At 30.7% G+C, this 16522-nt stretch overlaps 1 protein-coding gene across 1 annotated transcript in view; it reads left to right on the top strand.

The window, feature by feature from the left end:
• Nucleotides 1–14352, top strand: part of LOC139529977 (importin-7-like) — a 44752-nt gene extending 30400 nt beyond the window's left edge. Inside the window, exons 20-27 of the mRNA XM_071325979.1 lie at nt 2369–2466; nt 2986–3078; nt 3613–3833; nt 4332–4552; nt 6447–6514; nt 6899–7037; nt 7668–7784; nt 10773–14352. Of these exons, the coding sequence (XP_071182080.1) occupies nt 2369–2466; nt 2986–3078; nt 3613–3833; nt 4332–4552; nt 6447–6514; nt 6899–7037; nt 7668–7784; nt 10773–10852 (1037 nt within the window). The 3' untranslated portion in view covers nt 10853–14352. The remainder of the gene's footprint in view (nt 1–2368; nt 2467–2985; nt 3079–3612; nt 3834–4331; nt 4553–6446; nt 6515–6898; nt 7038–7667; nt 7785–10772) is intronic.
• The last annotated feature ends 2170 nt before the right edge of the window (nt 14353–16522 follow it).

Below are 16522 nucleotides of genomic sequence, written 5' to 3' on the forward strand. Positions count from 1 at the left end.
CTTGATCTTTTTTTCATCTATTGAAAAAAGGGAATTGACTCAGATGTCAGACTGCCAGGGTTAGGGAAACCAACACTCTTTTTTTAATAGCCTGACCAGTCTCTTATGTTAATTTAAAGTTTTGATAGATGTTCCATTTTAGTAATTTAAAATATATAAATCCTTGCAACTCTAGAAAATTTGTGAAATGTCACATGTCCAGTCTAGTGATGAATATGCATTTTATATTATGTAACTATGATTATACTGTTAGACACTCTAATTTTTTTCTGAAGACTGGATTCTTATTAAGTGCTGTTCCATCAAAGCAAATCTAAATCTTACTTCTTTTAAACTTATTGGCCAACAAATGAGCCACTTTATTTAATTTAGACGGCCAAAGTTAAGAATTTGAAGGAGTTATGCAATAAAATATTGACGAAAGTGAAGTTAGAAGTATAGAAAGTGATAATTTGATTTGCCATAAACAAGTCTACCAAGGATGTAGAAGCTAAACATGTAAATAATTTGAGAACTTTTCACATCAGTTAAGTGCAGCTTTAACCTCGAAAACAATAAATAGTCTAAAGACATTTTAAATGGGAAAGTACTACCAAAGTTATTAATCAACTTTTTATTGAGTGACCACACAAGTAAGTTTAACACGTTGCTAATACTTTGATCTATATGTGATTCTTCCTTGATAAAGATGTGAATAACAAAATTATCTCGTTTGTAAGGACCTGTCTAGAGATTGAAATATAAGGTTTATATAAAAGGATCCCTCCCTTGTGTAAGATATATCATCCCTTCAACTATTAAAAAAAATTGTAATTGACCAGTCTAGTGATGAATATGCATTTTATATTATGTTACCATGACTATACTGTTAGACACTCTAATTTTTTTCTGAAGACTGGGTTGTTCTTATATTATTCCATCAACGATTATAGAAAGTACTATATGTTGACACTTTAAAAAAATATGCTACAATATATGAGCTGCGTCGGATAGAAATCTACCTTATGCAAACGAAAATCAATACCTCTGTTAACCTTTTTTAGGTTAAAATCATTTCGACGGAAAGTCTGTAATTGTTCAAAAGTAGGTTTTCATAAGAAGACAACCATTTTAAACAGACCAAAATGCAGCTTTTATATCTTAGTTATTCCGAAATCGATCAAAGTCTTACATATGTATATGTGTACATTCACTTGCATAAGGTCGATTTCTATCCGACGCAGCTCATATGTTTGTGGTGCTATCTAACAATAATTGGCAGATGTCATTGTAAACAAATAATATCACAAACTGGTATGGAGACTTGTAAAATACTGATGTCAAGACATGTAGTCTATTGGCAAAGGCATTTTTTTGTCTGCTAATTTAAAATATCTCATTCCTATATTGTTACGGCATTAAGCTATTAAACCTTTGAAATTGTACCAAAATTAAATAACATTAACTTGGTGTCTGCTTTTCAAGTAAAAGCCACAACCATGGTTTATTGGGTGTAACTTGACAGTAAAGCATACAGGTTCTAAGTGCATGATTTAAAGGTAGCAATACGAGAATTTAACTGCACAGATTAGAATTACCTCCCTTGATATGCCTGTTTTAAGCAAATCTAAAAGAATAAAGGAAATAAGGAGAAGTAGAGAATAAAAGATTTATTGAGCATATTAAATGTTATAAAATGATATTGTTTTGTTCTGAATATAAATGAAAATACATGAAACTCGTTAAAATAGTGAAGAGATAATTTTAATACATACTTAGCCATTGTTACAATATGATTTTAATTGGTTGCAGTGAATCCAAGTACATATTATGAGAAATAGAATTTCTCTTTTTCAAATAGAATAAATTTAAAATATTTGACTGCCAGAGTGAGTTAAATAACTCACAGGCAAAAACATATATAATCATAAATATAAATACAAATCTTTATAGAAAAGAAGTTAGTTGAGTTATGAGGATTTCTATTAAATACAAAGTGAGAATTAAAGTGTGGAGTATTACATATTCATTAAATCCCTTGTTTTGGCATTAAATCTTCAAGAATATTAGTAAACATAGCAAGTGTGACTGCCTGAGTAAATGTAAACTTTGTTCTTAAAGTTCATAAACATTTTGTATCTGAAAATCATCTTTAATTAATCTATAGCAGTATTGTGATGAAAAATGACATATTCATGATTGAAAGTGATTAATATGTCAGACACTCTAATTTTTTTCTGAATACTGGGTTATTTAAGAGCTCTTCATGCCATACAATATAAGATAAAAAAAAAAAAAAAAAAAAAAAAAAAAAGTTGTCATGATCATTTCTTAATGATTGTAAAATATATCATACTGAATTATTAATTTATCTTATTGTTTATTTCAGAAATGATGCCTGCCCTACACAACTATATAACAGTAGATACCCCTGCTTTCCTAGCTAACCCAGAACATGTACAGATTATATATAACATGTGTAAAACAGTACGTATTAAGATATACCCTGGCACTAATTGGTATTTTATGGTAAATGTAAAACGATAGCTTTCAATTTTTGAGCAGGGTCTTTAAGCAATTTAACCTTATTTCATGGTAATTATGAATAAGAATTTGCAATGTACAAAAAGTTAATAATTATAGGTCAAATTACTGCCTTAAACACTGAGCATTGAATCACAGCAAACAGTAAACTATTAAGGGCTCCAAAATGACTAGTGTAAACAATTCAAACTGGAAAAACAGAGAAACACCTATAAACCACACCAACAAATGGCATCCACTGAACAACAGGCTCCTAACTCCAATTACAATTAATGACATCATACTCTTTATTAGTCGTATTGCAAGTAAATTAAAATTTGAACTAAAATAAGTAAATTATGTTTAAAAAAAACAATAAGTAATGTGTTGGTAATGTTATTTGATCTATTCTGAAGTGGAAGTTAAATCCAGAAAAGTGCCTGAGACAAAAAAAATTAAAAACTCCTCATTTTTTTCCTTTAGGTAATGTCAGCTGATATTGGTGAAGACGCTGAATGCCATGCAGCCAAGTTATTAGAAGTTATTATACTACAATGTCCTGGACAAGTAGATCATGCAAGTTATTAGAAGTTATTTAATACTAGTATACTACAATGTCAAGGACAAGTAGATTGTGCAGGTCTTGTATACCTGTGTGTTAATGAAATAGATCTATTATTAATCAATGATCAGAATTTTTATGAGGGACTTACTATTAAAAGTAAGGAGATGTAGTATGTATGCCAAAGATTCAAGGACACGGATGTGAAAATGTTCTTTTAACTGTATGAACATAAAATAGAAGTAAACGCATAGTGTATAGTATGAAAGCATAAAAGACGAATAATGAAATGTGAACCGTTTAACAGGGCTCCATTAAAAGAAAATATTTGCTGTTTTTATATTGAAATCACTCAAATTTAGTCAACATAATTTTCTGGTAAAAAAGGTGATATATTCTTTATTACTTGTCTCTTTATAATAAATTTTGTAGTGGTATTTAAACATTGCGATTAGCACACATTGTTTTGCTTTACAGAGAAATGTTGTATGAGAGGATTTTTTAAAAATTCTGCAAAAAAATTTTTATTCTATGTTTTTATTTTCCAGGTAATTCCATCATTTATAGAATTAGCATTGTCAAGACTAACACGTGAAGTTTTAACATCAGAATTACGGACTATGTGTTTACAAGTTGTGATAGCCGCTTTGTATTATAATTTACCATTTTTGATGGACACGTTATCTAAGTTACAAATTCCAAACGTCAATGGATCACTACTAGCTCAGTTTTTGAAATCTTGGTTCCATGATATAGACTGTTTTGTTGGGTAGGTTTTTATTTCTTTATAAGATATTAAGTATAAACAGTTTGTGCAAATATCCACTAGCTTTAAGCTTATGACTAGTAAAAGTTTATTTAGGCCAGTAAAATTATTAAAAGACTCGTATAAGTGCTTTCTTGAAATGAGATTAAGGCTAGTATGTTATATTAAGAAGGAATAACTTCTCTGTAAGTGTTGCTGAAAATTAAAAAGTATTCATTAAGTTTCCATTTGTTCTTTTCAATTGTTAATTCTTTGATAACAAATCTTATCATCTGTTTATCAGTTTACCATGTATATGTGGTCAAATGAACATTAAATGTGACTTGATGAATTATATATCAAATATGGAGTTAACACAGATTTGTGGGGGCATTGTGTCCTGTGTACATACATTCTTATTCTGAAAAGATCAGAAACTGTACCCTTCTTTTGAAGTTATTTCTTTATTCTACTGTTATGATAAAAGTAATCAATACATATTTTGCCATTTCTTTTTTACAGTTTACACGACAGAAAAATAACGGTTTTAGGATTGTGTTCGTTAGTAAATCTGATCAGTAACAATCGACCAAATGAAGTGTCAGAAGTATCAGCACAGATTATACCCGCTTTGTTGTTACTATTCTCTGGCTTGAAGAGGGCCTACGCTGCCAAAGCCAAGGAAGACGAGGATAGTAGTGACGAGGAAGATGAAGATGATGACGAAGAAAAAGATGAAAATGGTAATGATACATAACACCATATAAGGCCGTTAAAGGAGTAGGTTCAGTAAGACCCCTTTTTGGCCCCAAAATATAGCAGTTTTACAAAATTGTTAAAATGTATACTTTTAGTTATTTATTGGACAGTAGAATGCTTCTGCTTAATGAATATTCGCTGTTTGACAATACAATGCACATATATCAGGTACTAGCATCATTAAGTCATGCTAAATTACTGAAATCTTCACAATTTTAGTATTTTTGTTATATTTTAGACGGTTTCCGTCTTAAATGAAAGTGAACGCTTTCGTGTTCATTCTTAATATTGAAATGTAAGTTGTATTTAATGATAATACATAACATATATTAAGGTTGAGGATCAACAAGGATGCGGCCACTTTCATTTTTGGCATATTTGATAGACTACAATAGACACTTGAGTGTTTAAAAAGTTTCTTAAATCTTTCATCAGATGAACTTTAAATTTGAGGTCAAAATTGGCCCTTACATGGAGTACTTCTTTACATGGAACACTGCAAAGCACTTTGAAATTACTTGCCAACCGGAGGAAAATTTTAGAGACTTTCATACATATTTAATATGTACAATGTTATGGTTGCACCCAACTATTTTGGCACATTTAAATTGCCTTCCCTGGGTCCCTGGTATGTTTTTTTAATGGAACAACCATGAGAATGATTCCTAGATTCTCTTTGGACAGACAATTACTATCAACTTCTGGTTGAGTTGCGTGTGTAACAATGTTTTACTTGCAGTTTAACAGTTATATATTTTTTTTAAACTCGCAAATAGCTGACAAACATAATAAGGTATTCTATTATTATACATATTTCAAGATGATTTGATGTTGATAAAGAAAATTTTGACATTAAAAAGGTTTAAAAGTATAGGATTAATAAGAAAATTTGTACAGATGATAATGCAAATGTTAAAATAGGAAATTAGCATAATTGTTTACATGTAAGAAATATATATGTTTTATGCATCTATAATACTAAAATTACGAGGTCCAATTTGTCAGCCGTCATCACGTAAAAACGACGAATCAAAGAATTCAACTTTATATATAACTAATATAGTACAAAGGTGTAGATTAAAAATTACACCACTCCAGGCCCTTTTGTTTTCCACGTAATTAATATTGCCAATAATTAAGAAGTTCCGGGTCGAGTCCGATACCGATATTCACCTGTTACCGATTACCTTATCTGTACGTTCCACATCTGACAGGCGCACCACCAAACGGTGTATTTAGGATTAATATGCTATATAGTATTACACGGGTCATAATCACAGTGTTGACACTACTTAATCAAATTGTTACCTATTGTAGTATTTTAATCAGTTAGACTTTCTAAGATAACAATACGAATACTAAAAATCTGGACTGAAATAAGGCGTATAGGTACAGTTTTCAATTTGTTAGCGGGCATGACGTAAAACAGCGAATCAAAGAATTCAATATTTATAACTAATATAGGACAATGTTGTTGATTAAAAAATACTCCATTCCAGGACCTTTTGTTTTCTAAATAATTAATATTATCAATGATTGATACGTTCCAGTTCGACGGGTTCAAACAGAAAGATTTGAAAGCAGAGAAAACTATGTATCTTATAATCAGCATGACTTTATTAGATGACAATACTAATACTAAAATAAGTCTTGCGCATAGTTATATACTTTAATTCAGTCACAGACCTGCGATATACGGGTGTGTTCTAGTTCTATATATATATCATCTTTTCAAAGGATCTTAAATTGAGTTAATTTGATTTTTCACAAATCTGCACTGAAGTTTGCATGTGTACTGGAAAAGACTAATGAATTTTTATATACAAGTTTATGAGAGAAGATTTAATTGTAATAGCCTTGTATAAATTTTTATTTTAGAATTGGCCAGTGATGAAGATGAGGTCGATGAAGACGGAGCACAATACTTAGAAAAACTAGAGAAATCCGTAAGTATTGGTTAGGATTATCAAGATGGGGAAAAAAGAACTATTGGAAATGTTTGTCACATGAAATCAGTTACACTAAATACAGGGAGCATAGGGTTAAGAAATCAAAAACAGAGATGTACTTATCTTCTTTCAAAATACTTTCTAAATCAAGCTGTGTCTTAACTGAAAGCAGTTAATTTTTTAGAAATCATAAAATGATTACATAATTTCACTGCAAATGTATTTTCCAATTACCGGTGTAAAAAAACTAATCATTTCCATGTCTCTGTCAGAATAAACAGTAGGCTGATGACAAAATTTGCGACTCTTTTCAGTTTTTGAATTTCTTTAAATTTGAATTTAATTTTAAACCTGTATAAATATTATTCTCTCATTTTTCAGGCCAATGAAGATGATGATAGTGATAATGAATATTCAGATGATGGAATGGAGGAAACAGCATTAGAAAGTTATCAGACACCACTGGACGAAGATAGTTGTCAAGTAGATGAATATCAAGTCTTCAAAAATGTTCTACAAAGTAAGTGTTTTTATTTAAGAATTTCTTTTTAACTTTCAGTTTCATGCTGAAGGTCAGTCTTCATCCACAATATAAAAAAAATAATCAGACTGCCATGATGTAGTCTTTACTGCTTAAAGTGGCATACAACATAAAAAATCAATCAATCATTTAAACTTGAAATGGGAAGAAGTTGTATTTTTAAAGTGAAGGCAATACTATTTAGACTAAAAAAATGCCAAGCAATATTCATTGAGACTTTGGTGTTCATATTTCAGCAGAGGCGTCAACAACTTATTCTTTTGTGATAAGGTAAAAAAAATTATGTTTCATTGCTCCTTGGCATATGTCATTACCATGGAAAGTTCATGAAAAGGTCAGTTTACAGGGAACCACTTATGATGAAACAATCTCAAATTTTCATTGCACCTTCAGTCAAGGTTTCATGACTTTGAATGATCTTTATAGTTTACAAAGTATTGCAATTTAAATTTCAACATATCTCTGTGTCAATAATTTATTCATTGTCATTGATATTTAAGTTGTTGAAACCTAAGCTCAATTTGATCAAACTTCAATTTTTGTTATCTTTTGATTATTAAACAAAATGTATTGTTATGATTATAATGTTATTATTTGATTATATAACAGGTATCCAGACAGCTGATCCTGTTTGGTACCAGGCTTTAATGACACCAGTAACTCCAGAACAAACTAAGGAATTGGAGGATGTTTTCAAGTTAGCTGAACAAAGACATGCTGCTGCAGGTAAATACATCTCTCTTCTACAATCAGTGCTCTGGTTAGACGCTGGAATTGAATTTTTATACGACCGCAAAATTTGAAAAAATTTTCGTCGTATATTGCTATCACGTTGGCGTCGTCGTCGTCGTCCGGCGTCCGAATACTTTTAGTTTTCGCACTCTAACTTTAGTAAAAGTGAATGGAAATCTATGAAATTTCAACACAAGGTTTATGACCACAAAAGGAAGGTTGGTATTGATTTTGGGAGTTTTGGTCCCAACATTTTAGGAATTAGGGGCCAAAAAGGGCCCAAATAAGCATTTTCTTGGTTTTCGCACTATAACTTTAGTTTAAGTTAATAGAAATCTATGAAATTTTGACACAAGGTTTATGACCACAAAAGAACGGTTGGGATTGATTTTGGGAGTTTAGGTCCCAACAGTTTAGGAATTAGGGGCCAAAAAGGGACCCAAATAAGCATTTTTCTTGGTTTTCGCACCATAACGTTAGTATAAGTAAATAGAAATCTATGAAATTTAAACACAAGGTTTATGACCATAAAAGGAAGGTTGGTATTGATTTTGGGAGTTTTGGTCCCAACAGAATAAGGGGCCCAAAGGGTCCAAAATTAAACTTTGTTTGATTTCATCAAAATTGAATAATTGGGGTTCTTTGATATGCCGAATCTAACTGTCATGACTGTGTATGTAGATTCTTAACTTTTGGTCCCGTTTTCAAATTGGTCTACATTAAGGTCCAAAGGGTCCAAAATTAAACTTAGTTTGATTTTGACAAAAAATGAATCAGTTAGGTTCTTTGATATGCTGAATCTAAAAATGTACTTAGATTCTTGATTATTGGCCCAGTTTTCAAGTTGGTCCAAATCGGGGTCCAAAATTAAACTTTGTTTGATTTCATCAAAAATTTAATAAATGGGGTTCTTTGATATACCAAATCTAACTGTGTATGTAGATTCTTCATTTTTGGTCCTGTTTTCAAATTGGTCTACACTAAAGTCCAAAGGGTCCAAAATTAAACTTAGTCTGATCTCAACAAAAATTGAAATCTTGGGGTTCTTTGATATGCTGAATCCAAAAATGTACTTAGATTTTTTATTATGGGCCCAGTTTTCAAGTTGGTCCAAATCAGGATCTAAAATTATTATATTAAGTATTGTGCAATAGCAAGTCTTTTCAATTGCACAGTATTGCGCAATGGCAAGAAATATCTAATTGCACAATATTGTGAAATAGCAAATTTTTTTTTAATTAGAGTTATCTTTCTTTGTCCAGAATAGTAAGCAAGAAATATCTAATTGCAAAATATTGTGCAATAGCAAGATTTTTTTTTAATTGGAGTTATCTTTCTTTGTCCAGAATCAACTTAAATCTTTGTTATATACAATATACAATGTATATTCACTTTTTACTACCAACTGATAAATTAAAATAATCTTTACCATTCAGTGATAACAAGCAGTTTTTTTTACATCTTAATATTTTATGATGTATTTAAATGAGTAGTTATTGTTGCAAACTCCATTAGAAATTTTAATTGAGATTAGTTTTGGAATAAGGGAAAGGGGGATGTGATTAAAAAATTGGGATCAATTTTTCTCATTTGAAATTTCATAAATAAAAAAGAAAATTTCTTCAAACATTTTTTTGAGAGGATTAATATTCAACAGCATAGTGAATTGCTCTAAGAGAAAACAAAAATTTTAAGTTCATTAGAACACATTCATTCTGTGTCAGAAACCTATGCTGTGTCAACTATTTAATTACAATCCAAATTTAGAGCTGAATCCAGCTTGAATGTTGTGTCCATACTTGCCCCAACCGTTCAGGGTTCAACCTCTGCGGTCGTATAAAGCTACACCCTGCGGAGCATCTGGTTGTATTTTATTGACAGAAATCACTGTAAATATGGAAAAAGATATTGCATCAAAGATAACACTGTGGGTTCGTTGTTATTCATGGGGTTCCAATTTTTGTGTGTTTTGTGGAAACAGTTGAAGGCTTACAAGCTTACTCAATCCACAAAAATAAATGAATCCACAGTATCTTTTTATGCCCCACCTACGATAGTAGAGGGGCATTATGTTTTCTGGTCTGTGCGTCTGTCTGTTCGTTCGTTCGTTCGTCCGTCTGTCCCGCTTCAGGTTAAAGTTTTTGGTCGAGGTAGTTTTTGATGAAGTTGAAGTCCAATCGACTTCAAACTTGGTACACATGTTCCCTATGATATGATCTTTCTAATTTTAATGCCAAATTAGAGATTTTACCCCAATTTCATGGTCCACTGAACATAGAAAATGATAGTGCGAGTGGGGCATTCGTGTACTGAGGACACATTCTTGTTGTATATGTTGTATATGTAGTCTATTGTACTTCCTGTATTCAAGGTAGTTCCTGGTTTACTTTTAAAGTATTGTCCTTGCTAGGTATAAATATTGGTCAAACAACTGAATAACTATACTAACTGGTTGAAATTTTGGTCAGAATGCTATAAAATTATTCGATATTGGTATAATTTTAGTAGGTTTCTCTATATGAATTAGATTTTGAATAAAAAAGCATATTCACCTGAGAAAGTGATATTCACCGCACTTAACGTCACACGCTTTTACCTGTAACGTTATGGTAAAATGTTTATCTCTAAGGTATATGTTTGTCATTAAATACATTTTAATCTCTCGGAATATGGAATAAAACAATTACTGACTTTTTTTTAGTCACTTCGGCCATCGGCCTCAGTGAATATCAGTTTTTCAAAAGTCAGTTAAACCCCATATTTACAGAAACAAAAGTCAGTAATTGTTTTATTGTGTGTTTTTTTTTTTTTAAGAATTTCTTTTTAACGTTCAAAATGTCACTTTTTCAAAAGTCAATAAAACCGCATATTTACCTCGTGAAATGATAAAAAAAAATCCAAACAAAGGGAAATAATGATGGTAGTTTATAAAATCACAAACAGTATATTTATTATCACTGGATATTTTCTTCTCCATTTCAGAATCAAAAAGAATAGAGGATGCTGGAGGCTATGTATTTCAGAATCAGTCTGTGCCACAGAATTTTAATTTTGGAACATAACACACATCATCAAATGGCATTCCCTGTGTTTGACTGCTTATGGCTTCGAGGAACGCAAGATAATCGCATTACGTGGGCATGTTGTCAATACCATAATTCACAAAACCTAATGCTATACAACCATTCACTGTACATTTGAATCATTTAGGTACTCATTTGTGCATACAAGATTGCTGATACATTCTTGGTGGATCTTAGTTTGTGATTAAATACTTATTTTTTGTCGAGTTTAGTTATTGCTTTCTCTTCAGTTATTGTCACAAGAGAAAACTGTTATCATGCATAGATTTCATGAGTCGTATTGGAAGACTGTGGCGATAGTGAGATCTCCAGTTAGAGCGAAGAAAATGACATAAAAAACAAACAATTCACGAGTTTATATCAGAATGTTAGTTGGTTAAATATTACTACATACTAACATTCATAATCATGTACAATTGAAATTATCCATTATCAAGATTTCTTAAGTGTCATACTATAAAAGTAGAAGGTTTAAAATTTAGAAATTAATGGAAATAAAACAAAAGTTTTAGTAAAAATTGATTAAGATTAGAATGTGAATTTTTATGTTGATACAGTTCAGTTAAAAACAAAATAGATTTTCAGCATTAATTTAATTTTTCGTTAATTTCGATATTTTCATTGTACATGTATATATATGAAAGTTGTATAAGGGTTTAAGCTTCTGATGTGGCATTAAACTGCCTCATTAATTTATTAAATTTTTGGAAATAAAACTAAGCAAGTTAAGTTATAGCAACAAATCATTAGTTAAAAAAGGATCAATTTTGGCACCCTAAAAGTATTTTTGTTATTTATCATGTATAATTTCGTATTTAAAAAAGTGCTTCTTAAAATTGCTTTCTTAGTGAAGGAAGAAAAGCTTGTGTATAAGCTTTTAAGTTAAAGAATTTATCCAGTCTAGTCAAAAAATTAAACTTAACATTTTAAATGCATAATGATACTTGTTTTGTTTTAGTTTTTATTTTGTTTTTGCTTTGCGATGGTTGCAATATACAGAGTTCATTGAATAGCAAGTTTAAATACTCAACAAAAGTTGGTAAATCAGTATACATTACAGCCTTTACAATTAACTTTTGAGTGTACGAGCCCTAAGCTCAATAATTTTTAGGATTCTGTCTGCTTGTAAAGAAGAATTTTACAAGCCTGGGCCATAGGACTTGTGGTTAAGTGTGAAGACTGACAATAAAAACACCTCAAACTATATCTATGATGTAATAAACTTTAGTCCCTAACTGTCAGATGAAACACATTTTATATATCATCTGCTAAAACAGAATATCACTTGGTAGATTTTTAACCGGGAAAACTTTTGATGCCACATTTGTAACTGCTTCTTGTATGTCATGTTTACGAATTCAGGAGATTTATTAACAAGTAAAACATTAAGTAAATGTGTTTTTACTGAATTTAGATGCTCTGTGCTTGAATGAAATTGTATGATTGTCAAAATAATTCCCTCCAAAAAACAGATTTTGTAAGCGAGGTATATTGGTGCTGTAACGATAGATTTGATGTGTGTTTGTTTTTTGTCTGAAGTATTACGTCTTATTTTGCAATTTTGTTTAGCTTCCATGAATACATTCCTTTAATAACTTTTATTGTGCTATGAGGTATGTATTTTATCATATTTTATTTTTTATGCATAACAAAAATAGTTTTTCTCTGGAGGCTTAAACACAGAATTAGCGCATGGTGTTTTCTTGCTAATTACTTTAGTTTAGCCAATCATCATAGTTTCAGTATAACAGATTTTTGTTCAATCTATTTCTTCTAAATATTATTTGGTACAACGGTTGCTAAACTCATCTTTCATGTAGAAGCCAAAAGTTGTTTTTAGAAAGGTTGTATTATTATAAACCCAAAACACAATATCTGAATTTAAACATTTTGGGTGTGAAGTATTCCACATGTTTATGAATCTCTAGCCTTTGTTTAACCCTCGTGTTTAAAATATCCACTTTTTCATCAAAATTAAAAGCAGCAATTTTACCAACAGTCTTATCATGATGCGTTTTAATGATATTGTGCGTCTTTTAAGTCTGTTCATTCAAATTTGACAACAAAATTAACATCTATTTCGTAACAACAACAATAAAAGTGCTCAATTTCTATGATAATGTAAATTATAGGGGATGATATATACTAAATTTCTCATTAAATTTCCAAGGAATGGTTTTCGTTGAAATGAGATATTCAATGGCAAGATTAGTCCATTTGTTATACAAACTATATAAGATCAGAATACAGTGTGGTTAATGTCCTCCTTTACATGACGTAACCATGGTTGTGCTCCTAAGATGGGAGGATTATACAGAGGATATGTAACAATCTTGTAAAAATATTATCATTGATCATTTATCATTTGAACTTTCCAAGAACATCCATTAAATGCATGTAATTGTGTTAATAAAAAAATAATGTATTTATTAAATGTACATAAAATATCATCATTCAACAGTATTGTACATAGTATACCATTGTACATATGTATATTTATTTTGTTATAGAGAGAATGTCAAATAACAGTAAACGATGAAAATTTGTAAAGGTGCAAATGTATTTATAAATTGTACTAACGTGTATTTTTGTCACAGTAAATGGGGAGAAATTATTAGTGCTAAAAAAAATTGGTGTATGGAAACTTGATGCAAGATTTTTCTGCTTTATTATTTTAAAACACTAGTGATGTCATTTGGCATCTAGGAGAGAATATTTGATATCCATTTTTCTTTCCAATTTTGCTGGGAAATTAGCATTTTAACCACTAACTTCAAAACCTGTTAGTTCCTGATAACTTTAGTTTTGAATTGACTTATAAAAGCAAGAAGCTGCACAAGTTTCCATGGTTTTGGAAGTTTTAATGAATATTATGTGATTTGGTATTTCATCTTTTGCTGACAAGTTTGACAATTTCTTGTATTAATTCTACATTACATGTGTTATCCAAAATAACTAGAGGATGCAATTTGATTTTGATACATTCATTTTGTTCAGAAGTTTAATTGATTCAATATGAATCTCTAAAAAATTAAAAACAGGTTATCTCCCTTGTTAAGTATGGAAGTATCACATGTATGAAAAAAGCAGTTGTAAAAGTGACTAGTGTGCTTTTAATTTCTTGCTTGATGTACCTACTAAGCAGGTATTTAGGCAAAATATGGACAACAATATTTTTAATTTCACATATTCAAGCAATGATTTCACGAGATTATTATGAAAAAATAGTTGCAATGAAATTTTCTTATGTTTTAAAAATTTTAAGGATTTTTTCATTGTTTCATTATCTTAAATGATTTATTTCTGAAATGACCGTCATTGCATCAAAAATACTACTAAAATTTTATATGATAAATCTGTATTCCATTTGCTGAATTCATAATTAAAAGCAGTCTGGATAACCTCTACTAAGTATGCATTTTGCTATTTTGTTTTATATCAGTGCAAATTCCTATCATGAAATAAAAAATTGAAATGATTGTTATATTATTTTTTTTATGCCCCACCTACGATAGTAGAGGGGCATTATGTTTTCTGGTCTGTGCGTCCGTTCGTCCGTCTGTCCCGCTTCAGGTTAAAGTTTTTGGTCAAGGTAGTTTTTGATGAAGTTGAAGTCCAATCAACTTGAAACTTAGTACACATGTGCCTTATGATATGATCTTTCTAATTTTTAAGCCAAATTAAACTTTTGACCCCAATTTCATGGTCCACTGAACATAGAAATGACAGTGCATGTTTCAGGTTAAAGTTTTTGGTCAAGGTAGTTTTTGATGAAGTTGAAGTCCAATAAACTTGAAACTTAGTACACATATTCCCTATGATATTATCTTTCTAATTTTAATGCCTAATTATATTTTTTATCCAATTTCGTGGTCCATTGAGCATGGAAAATGATAGTGCGAGTGGGGCATCCGTGTACTTTGGACACATTCTTGGTTATGTCTATTGGAAGGTATTAGAAAAGCTTATTGATTTGTTGTGGCTTTGGGATGTGATAATGTCGACCCATGAAATACACAGCATAAACAAACACTTGCCAACCATCAGTGTCATTCTCGAAATGTATATACACTAGTTTTATTGAAGAAAATCTAAAACGTTCATCAAGATACTTGTATGAGGATTACAGAATAGAGAATAATAGGTGAAAGGGCCAAAAAATGGGTGAATAAAGATAGAGGTGCTAAAATATATAAAAAAAAAAATCAAGAGTAATGGACCAAATTAAATAAGAACTGAAAAATAGGCCAAAAAAAATAATGACTGATTACAGAATCGAAGGACCCCATCCAGACCCACTTTTATATTCTCTCCTGGGCTAGACATGAATTGCTAAAACTATTTATCTTGCCTGACCTAGAAAGACCAGATTTAGAGGTATTTATTTTGTAATGCTTATGAATATGAATTTTAGGAGATGACAATGAAACAACTATCAAACGAAGTAGAAATGAAATGATGTGGATGTAAGACTTGTTAGCAACTTTATAAATTTGTACATCCTTCAGCAATAAGCAAAATCCATATCATACAAGTTAGCATGAGATCATGGTCAGAAGGTGCATGTCACATGGACATGGACTCCTTGAAAGCATCCTATGCACCAATATAATTACATTATCTTATAAACAATATGGCAACCATGAACTTAACAAACCAATGAACAATTAAGTATAGGTTGAGGTTAAATAAATTCTGACAGAATTGTATGCACTAATATACCATAAGACATATTACTTTGTACTACAAAATGTATTTTATAAAAAAAGGGAAGTAGGAAAATTTAACATTAACAAATGAACCAGGAAATTAAGATCAAGGGTAGATGAAGCCAACCGGACAAACCTGTTAACATTGCAATCATTCCATATACCAAATAAGGTTGTCCTGTTGATCTTAGTAATTGAGAAGATGATCAATAGTGGAAACTTAACATTCATCAATGAACCATGACAACCAGGTCCAAGGACAGCTGATATCTGCCAGACAGACCTTAAATAAAATGAGGCAGAGGTCAGGTGAACCCTGCATAACCAACATGTAGACTTTGTAAAAGAAATTTGAATATCAAATACTTCGTAGTTCTAGTACTAATAAATGAACAATTTGCATTTTAAGAAAAATGTTATTTTTTTTCAAACCAGCGCCATATCTTGAAAACTAGGTCAAGGACAGTGGACATATGACGGACAGAAACTTTGTAATATTAGTCATCTATTCTAGGTATGAAACATTCAGGTCTTCTATCCTCGGAAAAATGGGCTTTATACAAAAAGTTTACGCTGCTGTTGGATTGAAATCCTTTTGTCTCCAGCTTTCTTCACATCAAAGACAACAATGTAATTACAGTCACTTGACTTGGACCAGGAACAAAAATGTCTAGTACTCCTCTGTTCAAGAGTCACACACTGAAATGTCTTGAGTGCTTTACCACTAAACAATCAATGATTTTATGTTGATAATCCGAAAGAGAAAAGTTTTACTACAGTTATCAAATAATATTAACATCATCAAAGATCCACGAAAATGAGGCAAAGATAAGATAAACCAAGCCAAACATATATGTCCACTGTGCGAACAAGCTGACATGTAGCTTAAAAATTCACAAGAAACAGATCTTTTCGTTTTCGTTTTTTTAAAGATTAGACC

Source organism: Mytilus edulis, chromosome 7, assembly GCF_963676685.1.
Source record: "Mytilus edulis chromosome 7, xbMytEdul2.2, whole genome shotgun sequence".
In the NCBI taxonomy this organism is placed as follows: Eukaryota; Metazoa; Mollusca; class Bivalvia; order Mytilida; family Mytilidae; genus Mytilus; species Mytilus edulis.